The sequence below is a fragment of the Bos indicus genome, chromosome 5 (genome assembly GCF_029378745.1).
Source record: "Bos indicus isolate NIAB-ARS_2022 breed Sahiwal x Tharparkar chromosome 5, NIAB-ARS_B.indTharparkar_mat_pri_1.0, whole genome shotgun sequence".
In the NCBI taxonomy this organism is placed as follows: Eukaryota; Metazoa; Chordata; class Mammalia; order Artiodactyla; family Bovidae; genus Bos; species Bos indicus.
In genome coordinates this window covers 82,750,649-82,771,796 of record NC_091764.1, presented here as the reverse complement: position 1 = coordinate 82,771,796, position 21,148 = coordinate 82,750,649, and the positions used below count along the sequence as shown (strand labels likewise).

The following is a 21,148-nucleotide window of genomic DNA, read 5'->3' as shown; positions in this document are numbered from 1 at the left end:
TGCTATTTACTATGGCAAAAAGAACTGCTGCTGCTGCTGCTAAGTCGCTTCAGTCGTGTCCAACTCTGTGCGACCCCATAGACGGCAGCCCACTAGGCTCCCCCATCCTTGGGATTCTCCAGGCAAGAACACTGGAGTGGGTTGCCATTTCCCTCTCCAATGCATGAAAGTGAAAAGTGAAAGTGAAATCACTCAGTCGCGTCCAGACTCTTAGCGACCCCATGGACTGTAGCCCACCAGGTTCCTCCGTCCACGGGATTTTCCAGGCAAGAGTGCTGGAGTGGAGTGCCATTGCCTTCTCTGAGCAAAAAGAACTAAAACAGCCTAAATCCTCAACAATAAGGAAGTAATTAAATAACCTGTAATGCATCCATGTGATAGAATACTGTGTAGCCCATCAAAAATCATGCTTTAAAAGGCAACTGATTGATCAGGAAATGTTTATGAAAAGACAAAAAGCAATAAAAAAAATATATATATATAGTATAAGCTTTATTTGTTTTCTTTTTGATATGCATTCATGTTTATATGTCAGAAAGTTTGAAAGAACATTATCACAATGTTTAAAATAGATTATCTCCAGGTGATTGAATTAAAAATAATTTTCTCAGACTTCCCTGGTGGTCCAGTGGTAAAGAATCTACCCGCCAATGCAGCGGACACTGGTTCTATCTCTGGTCTGGGAAAATTCTGCATGCCTCAGGGCAACTATGCCTGTGTGCCACAACTACTAATCTCATGTGCCACAACTACTGAAATCCACAAGCCCTAGAGCCTAGACTCTGCTACAAAGAGAAGCCACTGCAATGAGAAGCCCATGCACCGCAACTAGAGAGTTGCCTCCACTAGCCACAACTAGAAAAAGCCTGTGCACAGCAACAAAGACCCAGCACAACCAAAATTAATTAATTAATTATTTTAAAAAGAATGATTTTCTGTCTTTTGTAAAATGTTCTATGAATGTATATAGCTTTTGATTAAGAAAATAATTTTTTTTAAAGATACTGTTCTGAAGGTTTTCTGGTAAAATCGTTCAGGGTAACAGTCCATCTTCCTGAGAATGACATGTTTTTCATGATGTAGTGCCCATCCAGCTTTCCAGGTTCTTGGTGCAACTCAATTCCTGTGTGCTGGCCATGCTGAATTAGTTTCACTTCCCTGAACTAACCCTATTCTCCCTTCTCCACATTTTTGCATTGCAGTTCCCCGTACCTGCAGAAGACAGATGATGACAAATATGTCAGTAAGCAGAAGAGGATCTCATTACCTTGGCTCTGGAATACTGTAATAGCTTGGGAAGAGTATTGGCTGGGGTTCCTTGCTCATGTCAGAGTTCCACTGGCAACCTGTGAAGCAAATGAGCCCAGAAGCTTTGCAGATGAGATTTTATTCCTAAGAATTGAAACCAAAGACAGATCCAAGAAATAGATAACTAGAGCCTTAAGGACTGCTTAAAGTTTAGAAAAGAAAGGAAGGTGGTCAATTTATCCTAGATTTTTGACAAGATGCAAGATGCTGGGGAAGACTGAAGGCAGGAGAAGGGGACAACAGAGGATGAGATGGTTGGATGGCATCACTGACTCAATGCACATGAGTTTGAGCAAGCTCTGGGAGTTGGTGATAGACAGGGAAGCCTGGCTTGCTGCAGTCCATGGGGTCGAACAGAATTGGAAACGACTGAGTGACTGAACTGAACTGAACTGAAGACATTTGGATGGAGATGGGAATAGGGTATCAGGGGAAAGGCAGAAAAGGTTCTATATGAAGCTCTCCCATTTATCCTATCTCATTCTTTAAAAAAAAATTTTTTTTTTTTTAAATTTCACTGCTCCGGGTCTTAGTTGCCGCATGCAGGATCTTCACTGTGGCTGTGGGATCTAGTTTACTGACCGGGGATCAAACCCAGGCTCCCTGCATTGGAAGCATGGAGTCTTGGCTGCTCGACCACCAGGGAAGTTCCTATCCTATCTCATTCTAAACTTACCTTAGCTCTGTATTTTTTAATACTTTTGTTTTTCCTGCTGGTTACATTCTTTGGACTGTGTTTATTAAATTAAATTCAATAAATGTTATTTACTAATTTATACAGAAATCATTATGCTAGGAAATTCATTCACTTAGTCTATAAATATGCATTCAGTGGCTTCTATGTGTCAGGCTAAATGGTAGGTGCTAGGTATTAGAAATATGGAAGCAATTAAAATATGTTTCCTGCTCACAAGTAGCTAATGGTGGTGAGTGAATGAGAGTCATGTATGGATAATTAAACCTCAATTTGTTAAGTGTAATAACAGAAGTACAAGGAACAATTGTGGTAAAGAATGGGAGCAATTAACTTACTCTAGGGTTTCAGGAAATGTATTATCAAAAAATAAACTGAGGTTTAAAGCTAAATGGGTGATCAACAAGGGAACAAAATCAAGGTAGGAATGAAGTGTGGGCTTTTCATACAGGAAAAGAGAATTAATGTGTCTTATATGATGTTCACAGGCATGTGAAACAGCAGAGCATCTATAGGGAATTGCAAGTAATCTACTATAGCAAATGCTTACAGTATTTCAGCAGAGTCCTTGGAACAGTTTAGAAGTTAAATAAATTGTGACTGAATAGTTAATAAAGGTAGTTAAGGGTCTAGAATGTCAAGTTAAAGAACTGTTAAAGTTTTCTTTTTCTGAAAAAATGTCATTACAGATTAAACAAATTAAAATAGTACAAGATAGGCTATAAGTTGATTAAAAAAAAAGTGAAGCTGGATGATGTGTACATGAGTGTTTCCTATACTGTTCTCTTTACTTTTGTGTATATTTGAAACTTTTAATAATATAAAGCTTAACAGAACATACAAAAATTGTGTTTAAAATACAATGTTAGTTGCTCAGTTGTGTTCGACTCTTGTGATCCCATGGACTGTAGCCCATCAGGTTCCTCTGTCCATGGCAAGACAGAGGCAAGAATATTCAGGCAAGAATACTGGAGTGGGTTGCCATTTCTTTCTCCAGGGGATCTTCCCAACCCAAGGATCAAACCCAGGTCTCCTGCATTGCAGGCAGTCTCTTTACTGTTTGAGCCTCCTGGGAATAAGAGAAACATAATACTGGGTTCCTCCTCTTAAAACCATATAATCCAGTTGGGTATTCAAGAAAATCAATGAAAAAGCATGTGAAAAAAATGTCAAAATCACAAAAAGAGAGAGAAGGGAGTCCATGTGGACTCTAGTAATTTAAAAAATTTGCATGAAAATAGTAAAACATTTTACTAAAAAATGCTAAGAGAAATCAGGTTTCCTGGAAACCTGACTATGCATTGAAAGGACTGATGCTGAAGCTGAAACGCCAATACTTTGGCCAGCTGAAGCGAAGAACTGACTCATTAAAAAGACCCTGTTGCTGGGAAAGATTGAAGGCAGGAGGAGAAGGGATGACAGAGGCTGAGATGGTTTGATGGAATCACTGACTAAATGGACATGAGTTTGAGCAAGCCCTGGGAGTTAGTGATGGACAGGGAAACCTGGCGTGCTGCAGTCCATGGGGTCGCAAAGAGTCGGGCACAACTGAGCGACTGAACTGAACTGAGCAAAACTTTAAAAGATAGAGTATGAATTAAATAACAGCAAAGAAATTGTTTTGATAAAACCTTTGTCGCTCAGTAATTTCTAACACTTTGGACCCCATGGACTGTAGCCCGCCAGGTTCCTCTGACCACAGAATTCTCAAGGCAAGAGTACTAGAGTGGGTTGCCATACCCTACTCTGGGGAACCTTCCTGACCCAGGGGTCGAATCTGAGTCACCCACATTGCATGCAGATTCTTTACCATCTGAGCCACCAGGAATGGTTGTCAACTGGAGGCAATTTTGCCCCACACTTCCCAGGAGATATTTGGGACTATCTGGAGATATTCTGGGTTGTTACGACTGGGGAATGGGGAGGGCGTTGCTACCGTCATCTCAAGCATAGAGGACAGGGATGCTGGCAAACATCCTACAATGCCCAGGACAGCAGCCCTAGGACAAAGAATAATCAACCCCAAATGTCAATAGAGGTGTTGTTGAGACATCCTGAGCTACATATCTAAGACTGTATTAGGCTGAGGAGTTATTACCTGAAGTTCACAGCTTCAAGAGATTCATAAATCCCTTGCTGCTGCTGTTGCTAAGTTGCTTCAGTCGTGTCCGACTCTGCAACCCCATAGATGGCAGCTCACCAGGCTCCCCCATCCCTGGGATTCTCCAGGCAAGAACACTGGAGTGGGTTGCCATTTCCTTCTCCAATGCATGAAAATGAAAAGTGAAAGTGAAGTCGCTCAGTCGTGTCCAACTGCAGCCCACCTGACTCCTCCATCCATGGGATTTTCCAGGCAAGATGACTGGAGTGAGTTGCCATTGCCTTCTCTGGCATAAATCCCTTAAATGTATGCAAAATTTTGAGAGCCTGATCTGGGGAAAAGGCCACAGTTTTCATCTAATTCTTAAGGGTTCTGTGGCCAGAAGAGGCTGAAGAAGCCTGGGAAAAACAAGGGTTTTCAGAAGCTGTGGCTGAAAAATCTGAAGTGATTATTTCATTCAGAAAATGACTGCAAGATGAGGAGATCGGTTTACTAGAGCCAGGTTATGGTCGACCTTGAAACCCAAGCAGAAAGGGCTTGACAGCAACCTCAGATCTCTTTCTTACAGTTTCCAGTAACTCCAGAGAAATCTTAGGTTGATACTCAGCCCTTTCTGCTTAGGTTTAACTGCGAACCCCTTCTCCTTGTGAGCCCCTGACTTATTCATCTTTGCAAACTCAGCACCCCTGACATACTTCCTGGCACATGGCAGGCATTCAGTAATGCACACTCTCAGCTGTGGCCGAGTGGAGAGGGTCACGAGCTTAACCCACATTGCAGTTAAGACAAACTGGAATTCTCTCTCATTTATCCCATGAATTGGGGAAACCAGGAGAGGTTCCTAATTAGGTCCCAGCAGGTTTGTCCATTGTTTGGAGATGGGGGTGGGTGTGGGGGTGAAACAGAAGGTTGGAATAGATCCAACAAGCCAAGCTCCCAGTGGATAGTTTTCTCAACCCACCCCCAGCCCTGGGAGATTATCCCCAGGGATAATCTGCCTGAGGAGCAGGATCTGGGAGTTTGTCATTAGCTGATTCCATCCCCATTTCTTTCCAGACTATCCCCAGGCTAACTTCCCTTAAATACCAAGTTTCTAGTATCACTCTTCAGACTGATACCCTTAGGATGCCTGAGTGTAAGCTTAAATTGCACAGTTTATCATTTTTATTTATTTATTTATTTTTTATCATTTTTAAAATTGAACTTGCCCCACCTCTGCACCTGGCTTATTTTCTAGGAACCTCTTCTCTTCCAACTACACAGTGAGACTTCCACTCTCCTCTCCACTAAGCCTGATCTGTTCCTTACAGAGGTCGCTAACACACAAACTGCTTATCCGTTACCTAGCTCATCTTCCTCCTCTCGCTTTTGCCCATAAGACCTCTCTTGTTCATACTCTCAACACAGACATTACAGCTCTCTTTAGTACTTGTTTTGGATGCTTTCCATCTCATGTATGTCAACTTCCCCAGCACACCCATAGTTAAATACGCCTCCAGCCTCCACTTGACTAAGGCACTCTGCACCCAAATGCAACAGAGGGGCACCTGAACCAAGTCCGTCCTGATCGCTTGCTGAATTTTAATTCATATTTCTTAAAATGAAAATCGGTATCATGACTCGCAAGTATTCTTTAGCTGCTTGCTGTGTATGGGAAATAGATGGGGAAACAGTGGAAACAATGTCAGACTTTATTTTTCTGGGCTCCAAAATCACTGCAGATGGTGACTGCAGCCATGAAATTAAAAGACGCTTACTCCTTGGAAGCAAAGTTATGACCAACCTAGATAGCATATTCAAAAGCAGAGACATTACTTTGCCAACAAAGGTTCATCTAGTCAAGGCTATGGTTTTTCCCGTGGTCAAGTATGGATGTGAGAGTTGGACTGTGAGGAAGGCTGAGAGCCGAAGAATTGATGCTTTTGAAGTGTGGTGTTGGAGAAGACTCTTGAGAGTCCCTTGGACTGCAAGGAGATCCAACCAGTCCATTCTGAAGGAGATCAGCCCTGGGATTTCTTTGGAAGGAATGATGCTAAAGCTGAAACTCCAGTACTTTGGCCACCTCCTGCGAAGAGTTGACTCATTGGAAAAGACTCTGATGCTGGGAGGGATTGGGGGCGGGAGGAGAAGGGGACGACAGAGGATGAGATGGCTGGATGGCATCACTGACTCGATGGACGTGAGTCTGGGTGAACTCCGGGAGTTGGTGATGGACAGGGAGGCCTGGCGTGCTGCGATTCATGGGGTCGCAAAGAGTCGGACACGACTGAGCGACTGATCTGATCTGATCTGACTGATCTGATCTGTGTATGTTTGTGGTCACCTAGAAAGCTAAAGCAACGTAAAATAGGTAAAGTATTTAAGGCAATGTTTAAGAATGGATACAAAGGAGGGTAAGGAAAATTACATTTAAAAACCCCACAATCGAACAATCTCTGTATAGTGTTTAACACTTAAGTCATGAGAAAACATGTGGCCTCCAAAACCGAGACTCGCGACAACCCACTGACTACAGACAATGGCACAGCAGGGTTATCCTAAGTGGAGTTCAGTTCAGTTCAGTTCAGTAGCTTAGTCATGTCCGACTCTTTGCGACCCCATGGACTGCAGCACGCCAGGTCCCCCTGTTCATTACCAACTCCCAGAGTTCACCCAAACTCACGTCCATTGAGTCGGTGATGCCATCCAACCATCTCATCCTCTGTCGTCCCCTTCTCCTCCCGCCTTCAATCTTGCCCAGCATCAGGGTCTTTTCTAGTGACTCAGCTCTTCACATCAGGTGGCCAAAGTACTGGAGTTTCAGCTTCAATATCAGTCCGTCCAATGAATATTCAGGACTGATTTCCTTTAGGACGGACTGGTTGGATCTCCTTGCAGTCCAAGGGACTCTCAAGAGTCTTCTCCAACACCACAGTTCAAAAGCATCAATTCATCGGCGCTCAGCTTTCTTTATAGCCCAACTCTCACATCCATACACTGGAAAACCCATAGCCTTAACTAGACGGACCTTTGTTGGCAAAGTAATGTTTCTGCTTTTTTATATGCTGTATAGGTTGGTCATAACTTTCTTCCCAGGAGTAAGCGTCTTTTAATTTCTAGGCTGCGTCTCTTAATTTCAAGTGGAGTTAGACTGAACAAAATTAAGGCTCGGGAAAGCCCCGCCCCTTAGCTACGGGATTTGGGTTTGGGCTTGACTCCACCCCCTCCAAGAACGCAGCCGTGTGATTGGCCATGACTGTCCAATTGCGTAGGAGAAGCGGCTTTCACGTCTCTTTGTTTGCGGGAGGAACATGGCGGATCGGCTCACGCAGCTGCAGGACGCTGTGAACTCGGTGAGCAATTGCACTCGATTAATTCCGTCGTCTTCCTTGCCGAGAGAAAGCATAGCGGATAAAGAGGTGTGAGGGACGAAACTCGGAAGTGGGGAGTGGACTGAGGCTGGGCTTCAGCAACAAGCGCTGGGGTTGGCTGGAGGCGGCGCCTCCGTCTGGAAGGTCTGAGGCGGCTGCGGGGCCGGGCGGGAGCCAGCGGCCTCTTCGCCTGCCAAGTGGAGGCTCTCACTGCGTGGACTGTCAGGGTTCACCGGCTTGCCTTGTTCTCTGGGGCCGGTTTTATTTTCTTGTCAGTGGTGCTTATGGATCTTTCCTTTTTTTTTTTTTTTGCCGGGAGGAGAGAGGAAGCGGAAGCTTTTTTTCCCTTATGAATTTTAACCCACCGAGATAAATCCGTGTTCTTAATGATTGGATCTTTGTCATTACATGTTAGCCGAGAGTATTCTTTGGCTACAATTTTCAGATTGGGGCTGTAGTGATACTAATGTGAAAAGTTTTGTTTCATCCTAGTTGGTTCCATCTCTCGGCCGCTCCCCCAGCTAGTCAGTTTAAGGGAAACTGACATCTTTATAATAGTGAATCTTACGGTCTTTGTAGATCTTTAAGATTTTTAAAACATCTGCCAGTGAGTCTCCTCCCTATGAAAGGGCAGGTATTGTAAGTAGCCCCCCCTTACTTCGATCTTTCTGGTTATTTTTCCTGTTGTTTATGTCTACGTGGAAAGTATATGCAACCAAAGCATTCATATACTTATTACCATTAAGAGCTAAATTGTTTTTCATTGGTAGTTACACTTCTGTCATTCTGTTTATAATTTGATGTCCCAGGTAAGATACCTGTAGATGTTGGCTGGAAAATCAAACTAGTCTCTTGACCCTAGGCTCTTGCCAGTTTTTTCTCACTGGAAGCTAATAAGTTGGTATTCTTGTTATCACTCAGTGTTTGTACACTTGAAGAGTGTGAATCTGCCTGTGAGAAATGAATCTATTTTGTATAAGGGCCAGCCTCTAAATGTTGATAAATTCACCAAGATGAATTCTACCTTTGGTGACTTGCCTGGGCTTCAAGCCAGTCTCCCTTGGGGAGATACTTCTTTGAGGCTTTACAAAATTAAATTGTAATGACTGCTGGATACAAACATTATTTTAGGGGAAATGTTGCATGTTCATATATGTTTCATAGCCAGAAGGATAGTAAGGACAAAGTGAATATGGCCCTTAACTCCATGGTTGATCATTGGATTTTGGAGGAAAGCCTCTAGGTTATCTGGTATGGTTGCCTGGTATATATAAACACTGTCATGGTTACAGAGAGTTACTCCTTGAGGAGTTTACAGTCTGGTTAGAAAGACTTTATATACTCGAAACATTTAAATAGTGCAAAAGCAGTATGTGGTTAGGAGTTGTAATTAATCTAGTGTTTTCAGCTATAGGCAGAATTTTCTGGCTCTAGAAATACCACTGCATTCTCTACAGGGTCTGAGCATCCCACCAGCCACATCAGAGCAGTAAGTTTCCAACATCATATAAGGACACCTCTTTTTTAAAACCCATGGTTACCTAATCTTAACAGATTGAAAACCACAATCACACAAAACTAACCAAACTGATCACATGAATCACAGCCTTGTCTAACTCAATGAAACTATGAGCCATGCCATGTGGGGCCACCTAAGATGGATGGGTCATGGTGTAGACTTCCCACTGGAAAAGGGAATGGCAAACTACTTCAGTATTCTTGCCTTGAGAAGCCCATGAACAGTATGAAAAGGCAAAAAATAGAACACTGAAAGAAGAACTCCCCAGGTTGGTAGATGCCCAATATGCTGCTGAAGAAGAGTGGAGAAATAACTCCAAAAGGAACGAAGAGAGGGAGCCAAAGCAAAAACAATGCCCAGTTGTGGATGTGACTGGTGATGGAAGTACAGTCTGATGCTGTAAAGAACAATATTGCATAGGAACCTGGAATGTTAGGTTAAATAGAGTCCGAAATGCAGTACTTGGGTGCAGTCTCAAAAACAACAGAATGAGCTCTGTTCGTTTCCAAGGCAAACCATTCAATAACAGAGTAAACCAAATCTGTGCCGCAACCGTTAATGCTGAAGAAGCTGAACGGTTCTGTGATGACATACAAGACCTTGTAGAACTAACACCAAAAAATGATGTCCGTTTCATCATAGGGGACTGGAACGCAAAAGTAGGAAGTCAAGAGACACCTGGAGTGACAGGCAAGTTTGGCCTTGGAGTACAAAATGAAGTAGGGCAAAGGCAAACAGAGTTTTGCCAAGAGAACACACTGGTCATAGCAAGCCCCCTCTTCCTACAACATGAGACAACTCCACACATGGACATCACCAGATGGTCAATACTGAAATCAGTTTGATGATATTCTTTGCAGCCAAAGAGGGAGAAGCTCTATACAATCAGCAAAAATAAGACAAGGAGCTGACTGTGGCTCAGGTCATGAACTTATTTAAAATCCAGACTTAAATTGAAGAAAGTAGGGAAAACCACTAGACCATTCAGGTATGACCTAAATTAAACCCCTTATGATTATGCAGTGGAAGTGACATAGATTCAAGGGATTCGATTTGATAGAGTACCTGAAGAGCTATGAATGGAGGTTCATGACATTGTACAGGATGCAGTGATCAAGACCAGCCCCAAGAAAAACTAATGCAAAAAGGCAAAATGGTTGTCTGAGGAGGCCTTACAAATAGCTGAGAAAAGAAGAGAAACTAAAGGCAAAGGAGAAAAGGAAAGATACACCCATCTGAATGCAGCATCCCAAAGAATAGCACAGAGAGATAAGAAAGCCTTCCTCAGCGATCAATGCAAAGAAATAGAGGAAAACAATAGAATGGGAAAGACTAGAGATCTCTTCAAGAAAATTAGAGACACCAAGGGAACATTTCATGCAAAGATGGGCACAATAAAGGACAGAAATGATATGGACCTAACAGAAGCAAGAGATATTAAGAAGAGGTGGCAAGAATACACAGAAGAACTATACAAAAAAGATATTTATGACCCAGATAATCACGATGGTGTGATCACTCACCTAGAGCCAGACATCCTGGAATGCAAAGTCAAGTGAGCCTTAGGAAGCATCACTACAAAAAAAAGCTAGTGGAGGTGATAGAATTCCAGTTGAGCTATTTCAAATCCTAAAAGATGATGCTGTGAAAGTGCTGCACTCAGTATGCCAGCAAATCTGGAAAACTCAGCAGTGGCCACAGGACTAGGAAAGGTCGGTTTTCATTCCAAACCCAAAGAAAGGCAATGCCAAAGAATGTTCAAACTACTGCACAGTTGCACTTATCTCACATGCTAGCAAAGTAATGTTCAGAATTCTCCAAACCAGGCTTCAATAGTACGTGAGCAGTGAACTTCCAAATGTTCAAGCTGGATTTAGAAAAGGCAGAGGAACCCGAGATCAAATTGCCAACATTCGCTGAATCACTGAAAAAGCAAGAGAGTTCCAGGAAAACATCTACTTCTGCTTTATTGACTACACCAAAGCCTTTGACTGTGTGGATCACAGCAAACTGGAAAATTCTTCAAGAGATGGGAATACCAGACAACCTGACCTACCTCCTGAGAAATCTGTGTGCTTATCAAGAAGCAGCAGTTAGAACTGGACATGGAACAACAGACTGGTTCCAAATCGGGAAAGGAGTACGTCAAGGCTGTATATTGTCAGCCTGTTTATTTAACTTATATACAGAGAACACCATGAGAAACGCTGGGCTGGAAGAAGCACAAGCTGGAATCAAGATTGCTGGGTTATCAATAACCTCAGATATGCAGATGACACCACCCTTATGGCAGAAAGGAAGAGAAAATAAAGAGCTTCTTGATAAAATGAAAGAGGAGAGGAAAAAGCTGGCTTAAAACTTAATATTCAACAAACTAAGACTATGGCATTTAGGGGAAACAGTGGAAACAGTGAGAGAATATTTTCTTGAGCTCCAAAATCACTGCATATGGTGATTGCAACCATGAAATTAAAAGATGGTTGCTCCTTTCAAGAAAAGCTATGACCAACCTAGACAGCATATTAAAAAGCAGAGACATTACTTTGCCAACAAAGGTCCATCTAGTGAATGACCTTTTTTTTTTTTCCAGTAGTCGTGTACGGATGTGACAGTTGGACTGTAAATAAAGCTGAGTGCTGAAGAATTGATGCTTTTGAACTGTGGTGTTGGAGAAGACTCTTGAGAGTCCCTTGGACTGCAAGGAGATCCAACCAGTCCATCCTAAAGAAAATCAGTCCTGAATATTCATTCAGGAAGGACTGATGCTGAAGCTGAAGCTCCAATCCTTTGGCCACCTGATGTGAAGAACTGAGTCACTAGAAAAGACCCTGATTCTGGGCAAGATTGAAGGCGGGAGGAGAAGGGGATGACAGAGGATGATATTGTTGGATGGCATCACCAACATGAGTTTGAGTAAACTCCGGGAGTTGGTTATGAACAGGGAGGCCTGGTGTGCCGCAGTGCATGGGGTTGAAAAGAATCAGATACCACTGAGCGACTGAACTGAACTTTCGGCTGTAAGTGCTGAAGTGGACTGTTGAGTGATATTAACTAAAGTAGAGGGAATCTTATTAGGATTTATCTGAAGCATAATTATTTGTAAAATTTTTAAAATAAAGTTATATTACCCTCTGAGAACTCCATGAGAGCAAACTGTCTTGTTCACTTTATCACTATAATGTTTATACAGTTATATACACAGTGCTGCTTATAGAGCTGATTTTTTTAAAGTTTTTTTTCCTTTAAGATTTATTTATTATTCATTTACATATGGCTGCACTAGGTCTTTACCGGTGTGCACAGGCTTTCTCTTGATGCACTGAGTGGAGGCTGTGGGCGGGGTGTGGCGTGGTGCCCGGGCTTCTCATTGCAGTGGTTTCTCTTGCTGTTTAGGTAAGTGGGCTTCCCAGTTGTTGCGGGTCAGGGACTCTAGAGTGCTGGCTCAGTAGTTTTGGTGCAGGAGTTTAGTTGCCCTGTGGCATGTGGAATCTTCTCAGACCAGGGATTGAACTTGTGTCCCCTGCATTGACAGATGGATTCATTACTACTGAGCCACCAGGGAAGTCCCTAGAATTATTTTGATAAATATTTGTTGAGTAAATGGATTTTGAGAGCTTCATATGTACAGAACAAACAGCCATTGTATTTAACCTAATGTGAGAATGTTCTCAGTTAACAAACTCCAGTTACCAGAATCAGAATCTATATTTGTACAGGCTCAGAGCACTTACTGCCACCCAATACCTTTGCAAAAATGTGAACAAAAGCAGTGTAGTCAGGAATGAATTTTCACTAGTCAGGCATATATAAAGGAATAGTAGATAATGACCACTCCAGTACTCTTGTCTGGAAAATCCCATGGATGGAGAAGCCTGGTAGGCTACAGTCCATGGCGTCATGAAGAGTCAGACACAACTGAGTGACTTCACTCTCACTTTTCACTTTTATGTATTGGAGAAGGAAATGGCAACCCACTCCAGTGTTCTTGCCTGGAGAATCCCAGGGAGGGGGGAGCCTGGTGGGCTGCCGTCTATGGGGTTGCACAGAGTCAGACATGACTGAAGCGACTTAGTAGCAGCAGTAGATAATGAACAAGTAGGGTTGAGTTCGATTATTGAAAGCTTTGAAATAGCCTGAAGATTTGGAGATTTATCTTGAAAACCATGCTGGGGCGAGCTCAGAATTTTGGAGCAGAGTAAAATAACCTAGAAAATAATAAGAACTAGAAAATAATAAGGAGCTACTGTAAACAGTTCTTGTGTGAAGTAATTAGTTTCACTAACAGCATCAGTGATAGTAGAAGGAAAAGGAAAAGATTTGTAGTAACGTTAGCAGGATTTGAAGATGAAAGTTAAGAGTCTGAAGGTAGACTGGTTGACTGGAAGATTCTCAATACAAATTAGATACTAAAGGAAATAGTTGACTTTTGAGTTCTGTCATTCAAATAATGGCAGTGAAACTTAGTGGAAACGCTGATTCACTGATTGGAGACAAAGAATTGCAGTTTGAATGGTCAGGACTATGGAGAGAAGTTGGTGGGGAGGATAGGAGTCTTAGGTTTGGAGATGGTAATGTTAACAAAGCTAAGTTTGTTTGCTGGATCCACATCTGGCCAAAGGCTGAGACATCGTTTTGCAGCCAGAGAAGGGGTTTGTTTATTCGGGAAGTAGCCGAGTGACAAGATAGGAGAGCAGATCTCAGATTGCTTCCCAGATGGCGAGAGACTTGAGATTTGGAGGACTTGCCTGGTGGTCCAGTGGTTAAGATTCTGCACGTCCAGTGCAGGGCGTATGGGTTTGATTCCTGGTCAGGGAACTAAGATCCCACATGCCTCTTGGCCGGGGGTGGGGGGTGGAGGTGGGAAACAAACAGAAAATAAAGAAGCTTGAGATTTTATGGGATAAAGAAGTAGGGTGGCCTCAGGCATGGGATAAGATGATTGGAGGTAGGGAGAAGGTAATCAGTATTCTGCACAGGAGCAGTTCATGGGGCTTCCTGTAGTAGCTCAGATGGTAAAGAATTTGCCTGCAATGCAGGAGACCCAGGTAGGGTCATTATTCCCAACTGTTCTTAACTGGTCTGAACTGGGCAGGACCTTACTCCAAATTTTTCAAATTTTTGAAAAACAGCTTAAGTCCCTTTTACTATAGTGACCCACACATCAGGAGCATTATCTGTTGGGGGTGGTAAGAAGTCTGGCGGTGTGGCTATGTGAAGCTTGGAAGGTATGCAATTAGGGAAAGAAAGCTAAAGCAAACATAATCATTAGAGGCAGGTTACAAACAAAGGGTTTTGTCACAAGCCGTTTCCTTACCTGCTATTCTGTAAGACATACTCCAGTCTTTCATTTAAGGTGCCAGCTTCCATTTAACCCCATGGGACACAGTTTCAGTAAGTAAGGACTTGGTATTCTCAGTCTTCGAACTGCTTGAGAAATACTTTTAGAGCACTAGAAGTTTTGATTCCTAGAGAAAAACATTTCAGACATACTTAAGGTGCAGTCTTTTCCCACCACTGTTTCTTTCTACTTGTAATTACTCTGGTTTCAGAAAAGGGGTCATAATACTTTGTATATGAGTCACATTTAAAAATTTAGCCTGGGGCCATTCTGAGATGTTTGCCTGTCAGTTCAGTTCAGTTCAGTCGCTCAGTCGTGTCTGACTCTTTGCAACCCCATGAACCGCAGCACTCCAGGCCTCCCCGTCCATCACCAACTCCTGGAGTCACCCAAACCCATGTCCATCGAGTTGGTGTCAGATGTGCTCTTTTCCACCACTGCTCCCCCAAAGTATTTACTTGTGCTTGCAGAAAGTACTGGCATATATTTCTTTTATCATTCTGTTACCTTGGGAAGAAAAGAAAGATTATTTTGTTTTTCTTTTTAACTGTCTAAACTAAATTGATACCAAACATAGTTTCTTTAGGGCTTCCCAGGTGCACAGCGGTAAAGAATCTGCTTGCCAGTGCAAGAGACACAGGAGACTGGGGTTCCATCCCAGGGTAGGGAAGATCCCCGGGAGGAGGAAATGGCAACCGACTCCAGTATTCCTGCCTGAGAAAAGCCCGTGGACAAAGGAGCCATGGGTTTGCAAAGAGTTGGACATGACTGAGCCACTGAGAATTTAGTTTCTTTGCATGATTAAAATGTTTATGAATCAGCTATACCCCAGTACAAAATAAAAAAAAATTTTTTAATTAAAAAAAAAACAAAAACGTTTAATCATTGTTAGTAATTGGTTTCTGTTATCCAGAATGACTCCTTTCTGTTTTATTTATTTTTGCTCAGAGAACATTATAGACACATTGCTGCCGCTGTTAGCAATAAAATCCTTAAGGAGGATAAATCCATTCTAACTTGGCCACCTTTCCTTTGCCTCCAGCTTGCAGATCAGTTTTGTAATGCCATTGGAGTGCTGCAGCAGTGTGGCCCTCCTGCCTCCTTTAGTAATATTCAGACAGCCATTAACAAAGATCAGCCGGCTAACCCTACAGAAGGTAAATAGATTTTCTTGGCTTCTCTTAGTTTGACTCTCACGTTACCTGTAATACCTTAAAATCAGATTTATTGAAAGATTCAACTTACTTTTGGCTTTCTAAAAATGTTACTGTTTGAGAATATTACAAGTTTGTCATAAAAGAAATGAATTCATTACAGTAAATTTACATAACAACTCGTAATTCTTTTCATGTGAAATAACAGATTTTTTTACTCCTCTAAAGGGGAATTGTGTGAATTTAGCTGAATTTTTACTTGTGGGACCTTAATAAAAATGGCATCCAATTTACAAATTCCTTTATTCAAGGGACCACCATATTGCCCTAATAATGAAATGATAATTATGCTTAAGTTTTAATTTGAGTTAACATTAAAGCTAATTCTCAGACATAGAATTGATGTGTTAAAATTATACTTGTATCATTAGAAGCCTAATACAGAAAAAATAATGAAGTTTCCAAGGTTTCATTAAACTTTAATTTCTCCTTCTGAAAACTTGAGATTCTCTAATATCCTCAGTGAGTGCTATCTTTTTCTAGAATATGCCCAGCTTTTTGCAGCGCTGATTGCACGAACAGCAAAAGACATTGATGTTCTGATAGATTCCTTACCCAGTGAAGAATCTACAGCTGCTTTACAGGTAGAAATCTCTTTTCCTTTGAGAATTTTACGAATAGAATTTTGAATTCAAGGAAATAGATTTAGTACCTTTTATTACAATATTCAAAGTTACTCTAAATTTTAAAATGGGAGTTTTATTGTAAATTACTGCAGCCTGTTTAAGACTGTGCTGAAAATATATAGTTGTCCAGTTTTGACTTACAAGGAAACTTGCCGTTTTCCTCAGTCGGATTCTTTTCCTTGCCAATAGTGACAAGACAGGGACCATTCTGGATATGGGGTAGAATAGCAGTGTCTGAAAGCAATGTGGAAAGGAGTCTCATGTAGCCATCCAGAGATCTCTAATTGAAAAGTCATCTTTTAAATAATTCATACAGGGAGGACGCTCAAGTAATATCTGATCTTAGGATTTCTGCCACTGGCAAAAAAATCTCATCACGGTGGTCGCATAGTCATCAGATTTAAAAGGAAATACGTGCGCTGCGATTTGTTTCCTCCTCAACATTTATCAGTTTCCCAGGTTTTTCATTTCTCAAACTATTCTTAAATTTGTGTTTTCTCACAAAGGCTGCTAGCTTATATAAGCTGGAAGAGGAAAACCACGAGGCTGCTACCAGTCTGGAGGATGTTGTCTACCGAGGGGACATGCTTCTGGAAAAGATACAGAGCGCACTTGCTGATATTGCACAGTCCCAGCTGAAGACGAGAAGCGGCACCCATAGCCAGTCTCTTCCAGACTCATAGCACCAGTGAGCACATACTGCGGGTGAGGAAAGGACTGTTGCAATGCCAGTAAGAATTCTGCCTCAGATTAAGGTGTAAACCTTACCAGCAGTTCCAGAAACATTGAGCACTATGACACATGTTATCTTTTCAGCTATTTTAAGTAGTCTTCTGTTTTCACTCTTAATAAATAAGCTTGTAAAATCATGAATGAACCAGCTTTAAAAAACTGTCACTATACAACTATTTTTTATTATCTGAGTGAAATTATTGAGGCCAGTGTTGCATTAATGTTCATAATATAATTAATAAACAGCTGTACTATAAAATTCTGTTGTGACATAATCTCTGTCTTTATTTTTGTCATGTTTCTGCAGTCTTTACAAATCAAAACATCCCTCAAGAGGTGGTAAACGCAGAGAGCATGGACTTTTGAATTTAGGTTGACATCCCTCTACCTCTTTAATGGCGACATGGTATAAATTTAGAACTTGAGCAAGAAATGACTCTGAAACCACGTTGCTTTTTAAGAAACAAAGTTAATATGGCTAGATATTAGGTCACTTTTGGAGGCTTTTTCCTCTTTTCCTAGAACCTCAAACCCCATTCTAGTTCATCTCCACATTTGTTTCTAATAAGAAATTGTCTCTGTGTAATTCTCATGCTATTATGAGAAGAATTTTCTTCATTCTCAACTTTTCCCCTCTTATTTCTTTGCCTGTTCCCCCCTCCCCGCCCCGTTTTTCTCCTTAATTTGCATAGTGAAATATAGTGAAGTGTGTTTCCTGAGTCATAGATTCCTTCTCATTCTTTTTATTTATCCAGAGTTTGTTTTCTGATACTGTAAACCTCTCAGCCTTTATTGCTGCATTCTATTTGACCAGAGCATGCTTCCACTACCTCAATTATTACTACTTCAATATCATTATCTCCATTGGCCCTTTTTAAGAAATTGTATTTGTTTATGTTTGCCTGTGCCGGGTCTGTTGTTGCGTGGGCTTTTCTCTAGCTGTGTTGGGTAGAGGCGACTCTCTAGTTGTGGTGCACGGGCTTCTTAATGCAGTGGCTTCTCTTGTTGAAGAGCATGTGATCTAGGGCACTTGGGCTTCAGTGATTGCAGCATGTGGGCTCAGTAGTGCAGCTCCTGGGCTGTAGAGCACAGGCTCAGTAGTTGTTACCCACGGGCGTAGTTGCTCCGAGGCATATGGGATCCTCCCGGACCAGGGGTGGCAGCCGTGTCTCCTGCGTTGGCAGGCAGTTTCTTTACCACTGAGCCGCCAGCGAAGTCCAGCCCTTTGTTATTGCTGACATTGTGTCTGCTTTTTCAAGTATGCTTATGCATCCAACTCTCGGATCTCCTTGAATTCCATCATAATCAAGCACTTCTACAGTTTTTGAAAAATACTGCTTAGAGAGTACATTTTAGCTCCAGTAAGAGAACTTAGAGAATCATTAACTTTTTAAATTGTTAAATGTTATCCATACTAACAAATAATTTTAAATGTTAAGCTTATTCTCTCTGACATCACTTAAAAGTTCATTTTATTTTTAAACACTAGAATGAAGGATGTAAAGGAGCTCACAAAAGAAAGTAGTCTTCAAAATAATGAACCCTATTCAAAACAATTTGGGCTTCCCAGGGCGCAGTGGTAAAAAATCTGCCTGCCAACACAGGAAACACAAGATACTTGGTTTTGATCCTTGGGTCAGAAAGATCCCCTGGAGTAGGAAATGGCAATCTGCTCCAGTATTCTTGTCTGGAATGGAGCCTAGTGGGCTATAGTCCATGGGGTTGCAGAGAAGCAGACACAACTGAATGACTGAGCATACTCAATGCAGTTAACCCCAAGAGAGAAATAAGTTACAGCCTTAAATGGTAGACTGACTACTGTTAAAATATTACTCTTCCCTGAAAGAAACTTCTTATATTTGAAATTGGCATTGCCAACCCCCACCTCCACCCCCAGTTTAAAGTGTTAAAGAAAGAGGACAGTACATATTCTGAAATATGCATAGAGATTGTAGAAAATAATTCATAAAGATTGTTTGCAGCAGCTTCTCTTAGGCACCATTTTGTGGCTATTGGATTAGGAGGTCCTCAGAGCTGAAATAAATATATGGGCAGAACAGTGAAGAAATCCCCCTACTGTATTCCAGGAAATGGCTTCCTGCAGAGAACCACCTTTCCAATATGACTAAGGTACCATGAGTGGATGACTCCTTTGACTACCTGTGACGCAGCCAGACCTAGACCCTCCAGATTCCTGTTTTTTATCTTATGAATTGGTTGTTGAACTGATTGTTCCCAAAAACCACTCTGTACAAAATGCCCTCTAACTTGACTTGATTACACTTTAGGCTGTCCCCCACATTCCCCTGAACTGGAATCCACCCTCGGCCTGAGCCAGCCCTGGAATGTGGAAGAGACCGTCCTCAGCCACACCTCCTGAAAATGGACCACAGAAAAGACCTTCCCTGATCAACTGTCCCATTCTGTCATCTGCTCCCGTTCCCTCCCTCACACCCAGATCTTTCTAGCCTTGCTTACTTGTTCCTATTAAAAGGATCTGATCTGTCTTTGAGCGTTCCAGGTGGCACAGTGGGAAAAAATCCACCTGCTAAAGAATGCAGGAGACATAGGTTCAATCTCTGGGTTGGGAAGATCCTCTGGAGGAGGAAATGGCAAACCCACTCTAGTGTTCTTGCCTGGGAAATCCCATGGACAGAGGAGCCTGGTGGCCTACAGTCCTTGAGATCGCAAAGAGTCAGACATGACTGAGCACACATACACGATCTGTTTTTGAGCAGCTTGCAGACTTAAGTACAAGACTTTGGGACACCAGAGGAACTATTGCAAATGGGCAAGGAGGCGATAGCAACAGGGTTCTCCAGCCAATCTGCGAATCCTGTTGCTGTAGCCTCCTTGCCCGTGTTTACAGTAGTTCCTCTGGTGTCCCAAAGTCTTATACTTAAGTCTGAGTTTGTTTTAACACCACTCACTGTGTAGGAAAAGAAATCCCATGACTCTCTAACACATAGCCCCAGGTCTAAGTCTGGGGTAAAGGGATTCAGAATATCTTGTGTGCATGTTCAGGATAAAATTAAGATGAATGCTAAAAAACTAAGAGACAACTTGGAGATCAGAGGAAATGATAGTGGAGGTTAGAACATAATTCAGAATTAAATAAAACCAAACTACATATAGAAACTTGTTGCATTTGCTAAGACAGCATTTAGGAGGTACAATATTGTATTCCTTGCTTATATTAGAAAAAAGGGAGCTGAAAATTAATCAGCTAAACTTTGAACTGAAAGAAGGAAATACTAAATCATAACAGAAAACTAAGAAGGCAACTATACCTTGAGAGAATAAGAAAAGCCCAAAGTTGGGATTCAAAAAGACTAAGGTAATGAACAACCCTAGGTGAGTTTGATTAAGGAAAAAAGAGAGATGACTTAAATAGTGTGAAATGCTAAAGAAGAAAAAATTGTGTGCATCACAGTCTGTGTCTAATCTCAAGAGTGCATGGGAGTTTTTCTTCATGATTTACTTTGTATTTTGTAACTTCTAAAATGCCTAAATTTTCTTAACTGTATCTTAAATTGGATATTCAGTGGGGAGCTGGAGCTGTTGTTTCATTCTTTAATGGAGCATAAAGTCATGGTATGTGTCAGAATTCATGGGATCTTTGATTTAAAATAGTAATGTAATTTGTCACATTAACAGATTAAAATCAAAATCATGGTCATTTACCTTGGTGCAGGAAAAACATGATAAAATTCAACATTTATGAAAAAAATAGCAAAGGAGAAACAAAAAAAATTTTAATGCGGCCAAGTGACTTACAAAATACAGCAAACATATTGAAATATCAAATGCATTCCCTTTAAGTTAGGGAACAAGACAAGAATGCCTGTTATTAACCACATCTTGAAGGAGATCAGCCCTGGGATTTCTTTGGAAGGAATGATGCTAAAGCTGAAACTCCAGTACTTTGGCCACCTCATGCGAAGAGTTGACTCATTGGAAAAGACTCTGATGCTGGGAGGGATTGGGGGCAGGAGGAGAAGGGGACGACAGAGGATGAGATGGCTGGATGGCATCACTGACTCGATGGACGTGGGTCTGGGTGAACTCCGGGAGTTGGTGATGGACAGGGAGGCCTGGCGTGCTGCGATTCATGGGGTCGCAAAGAGTCGGACACGACTGAGCGACTGAACTGAACTGATTCATTTTATGCTGACAGTAATAATCAACCTATTTAAGCTTTAAAAAGAAAAATTATAAAATAAAAACAAAATTTCTTATTATTTAAAGATGAAATAATTGCTTAGT

The 21,148-nt window shown here is 41.6% G+C and overlaps 1 protein-coding gene across 2 annotated transcripts; it reads left to right on the top strand.

The window, feature by feature from the left end:
* Window positions 1-7,335: 7,335 nt before the first annotated feature.
* MED21 (mediator complex subunit 21) lies at window positions 7,336-17,141 on the top strand. 2 transcript variants are annotated; one of them, XM_019961422.2, is made up of 4 exons: window positions 7,336-7,435; window positions 15,353-15,467; window positions 16,008-16,108; window positions 16,657-17,141. In XM_019961422.2, the coding sequence occupies exons 1-4, from the start codon at window positions 7,394-7,396 to the stop codon at window positions 16,831-16,833; spliced, it is 435 nt and encodes a 144-aa protein (XP_019816981.1). In that variant the 5' UTR covers window positions 7,336-7,393; the 3' UTR covers window positions 16,834-17,141. The 2 variants fall into 2 exon arrangements, with proteins under 2 accessions (XP_019816981.1, XP_019816982.1); XM_019961423.2 differs by lacking the exon at window positions 16,657-17,141 and having other exon boundaries at window positions 15,992-16,074.
* Window positions 17,142-21,148: the final 4,007 nt, after the last annotated feature.

Excerpts from the sequence above, each read along its gene's own strand:
- MED21 (XM_019961422.2), top strand. The coding sequence starts at position 7,394 with ATGGCGGATCGGCTCACGCAGCTGCAGGACGCTGTGAACTCG. Across the intron at positions 15,468-16,007 it reads GCCGGCTAACCCTACAGAAG|AATATGCCCAGCTTTTTGCA; the intron begins GTAAATAGATTT and ends ATCTTTTTCTAG. Across the intron at positions 16,109-16,656 it reads AATCTACAGCTGCTTTACAG|GCTGCTAGCTTATATAAGCT; the intron begins GTAGAAATCTCT and ends TTTCTCACAAAG.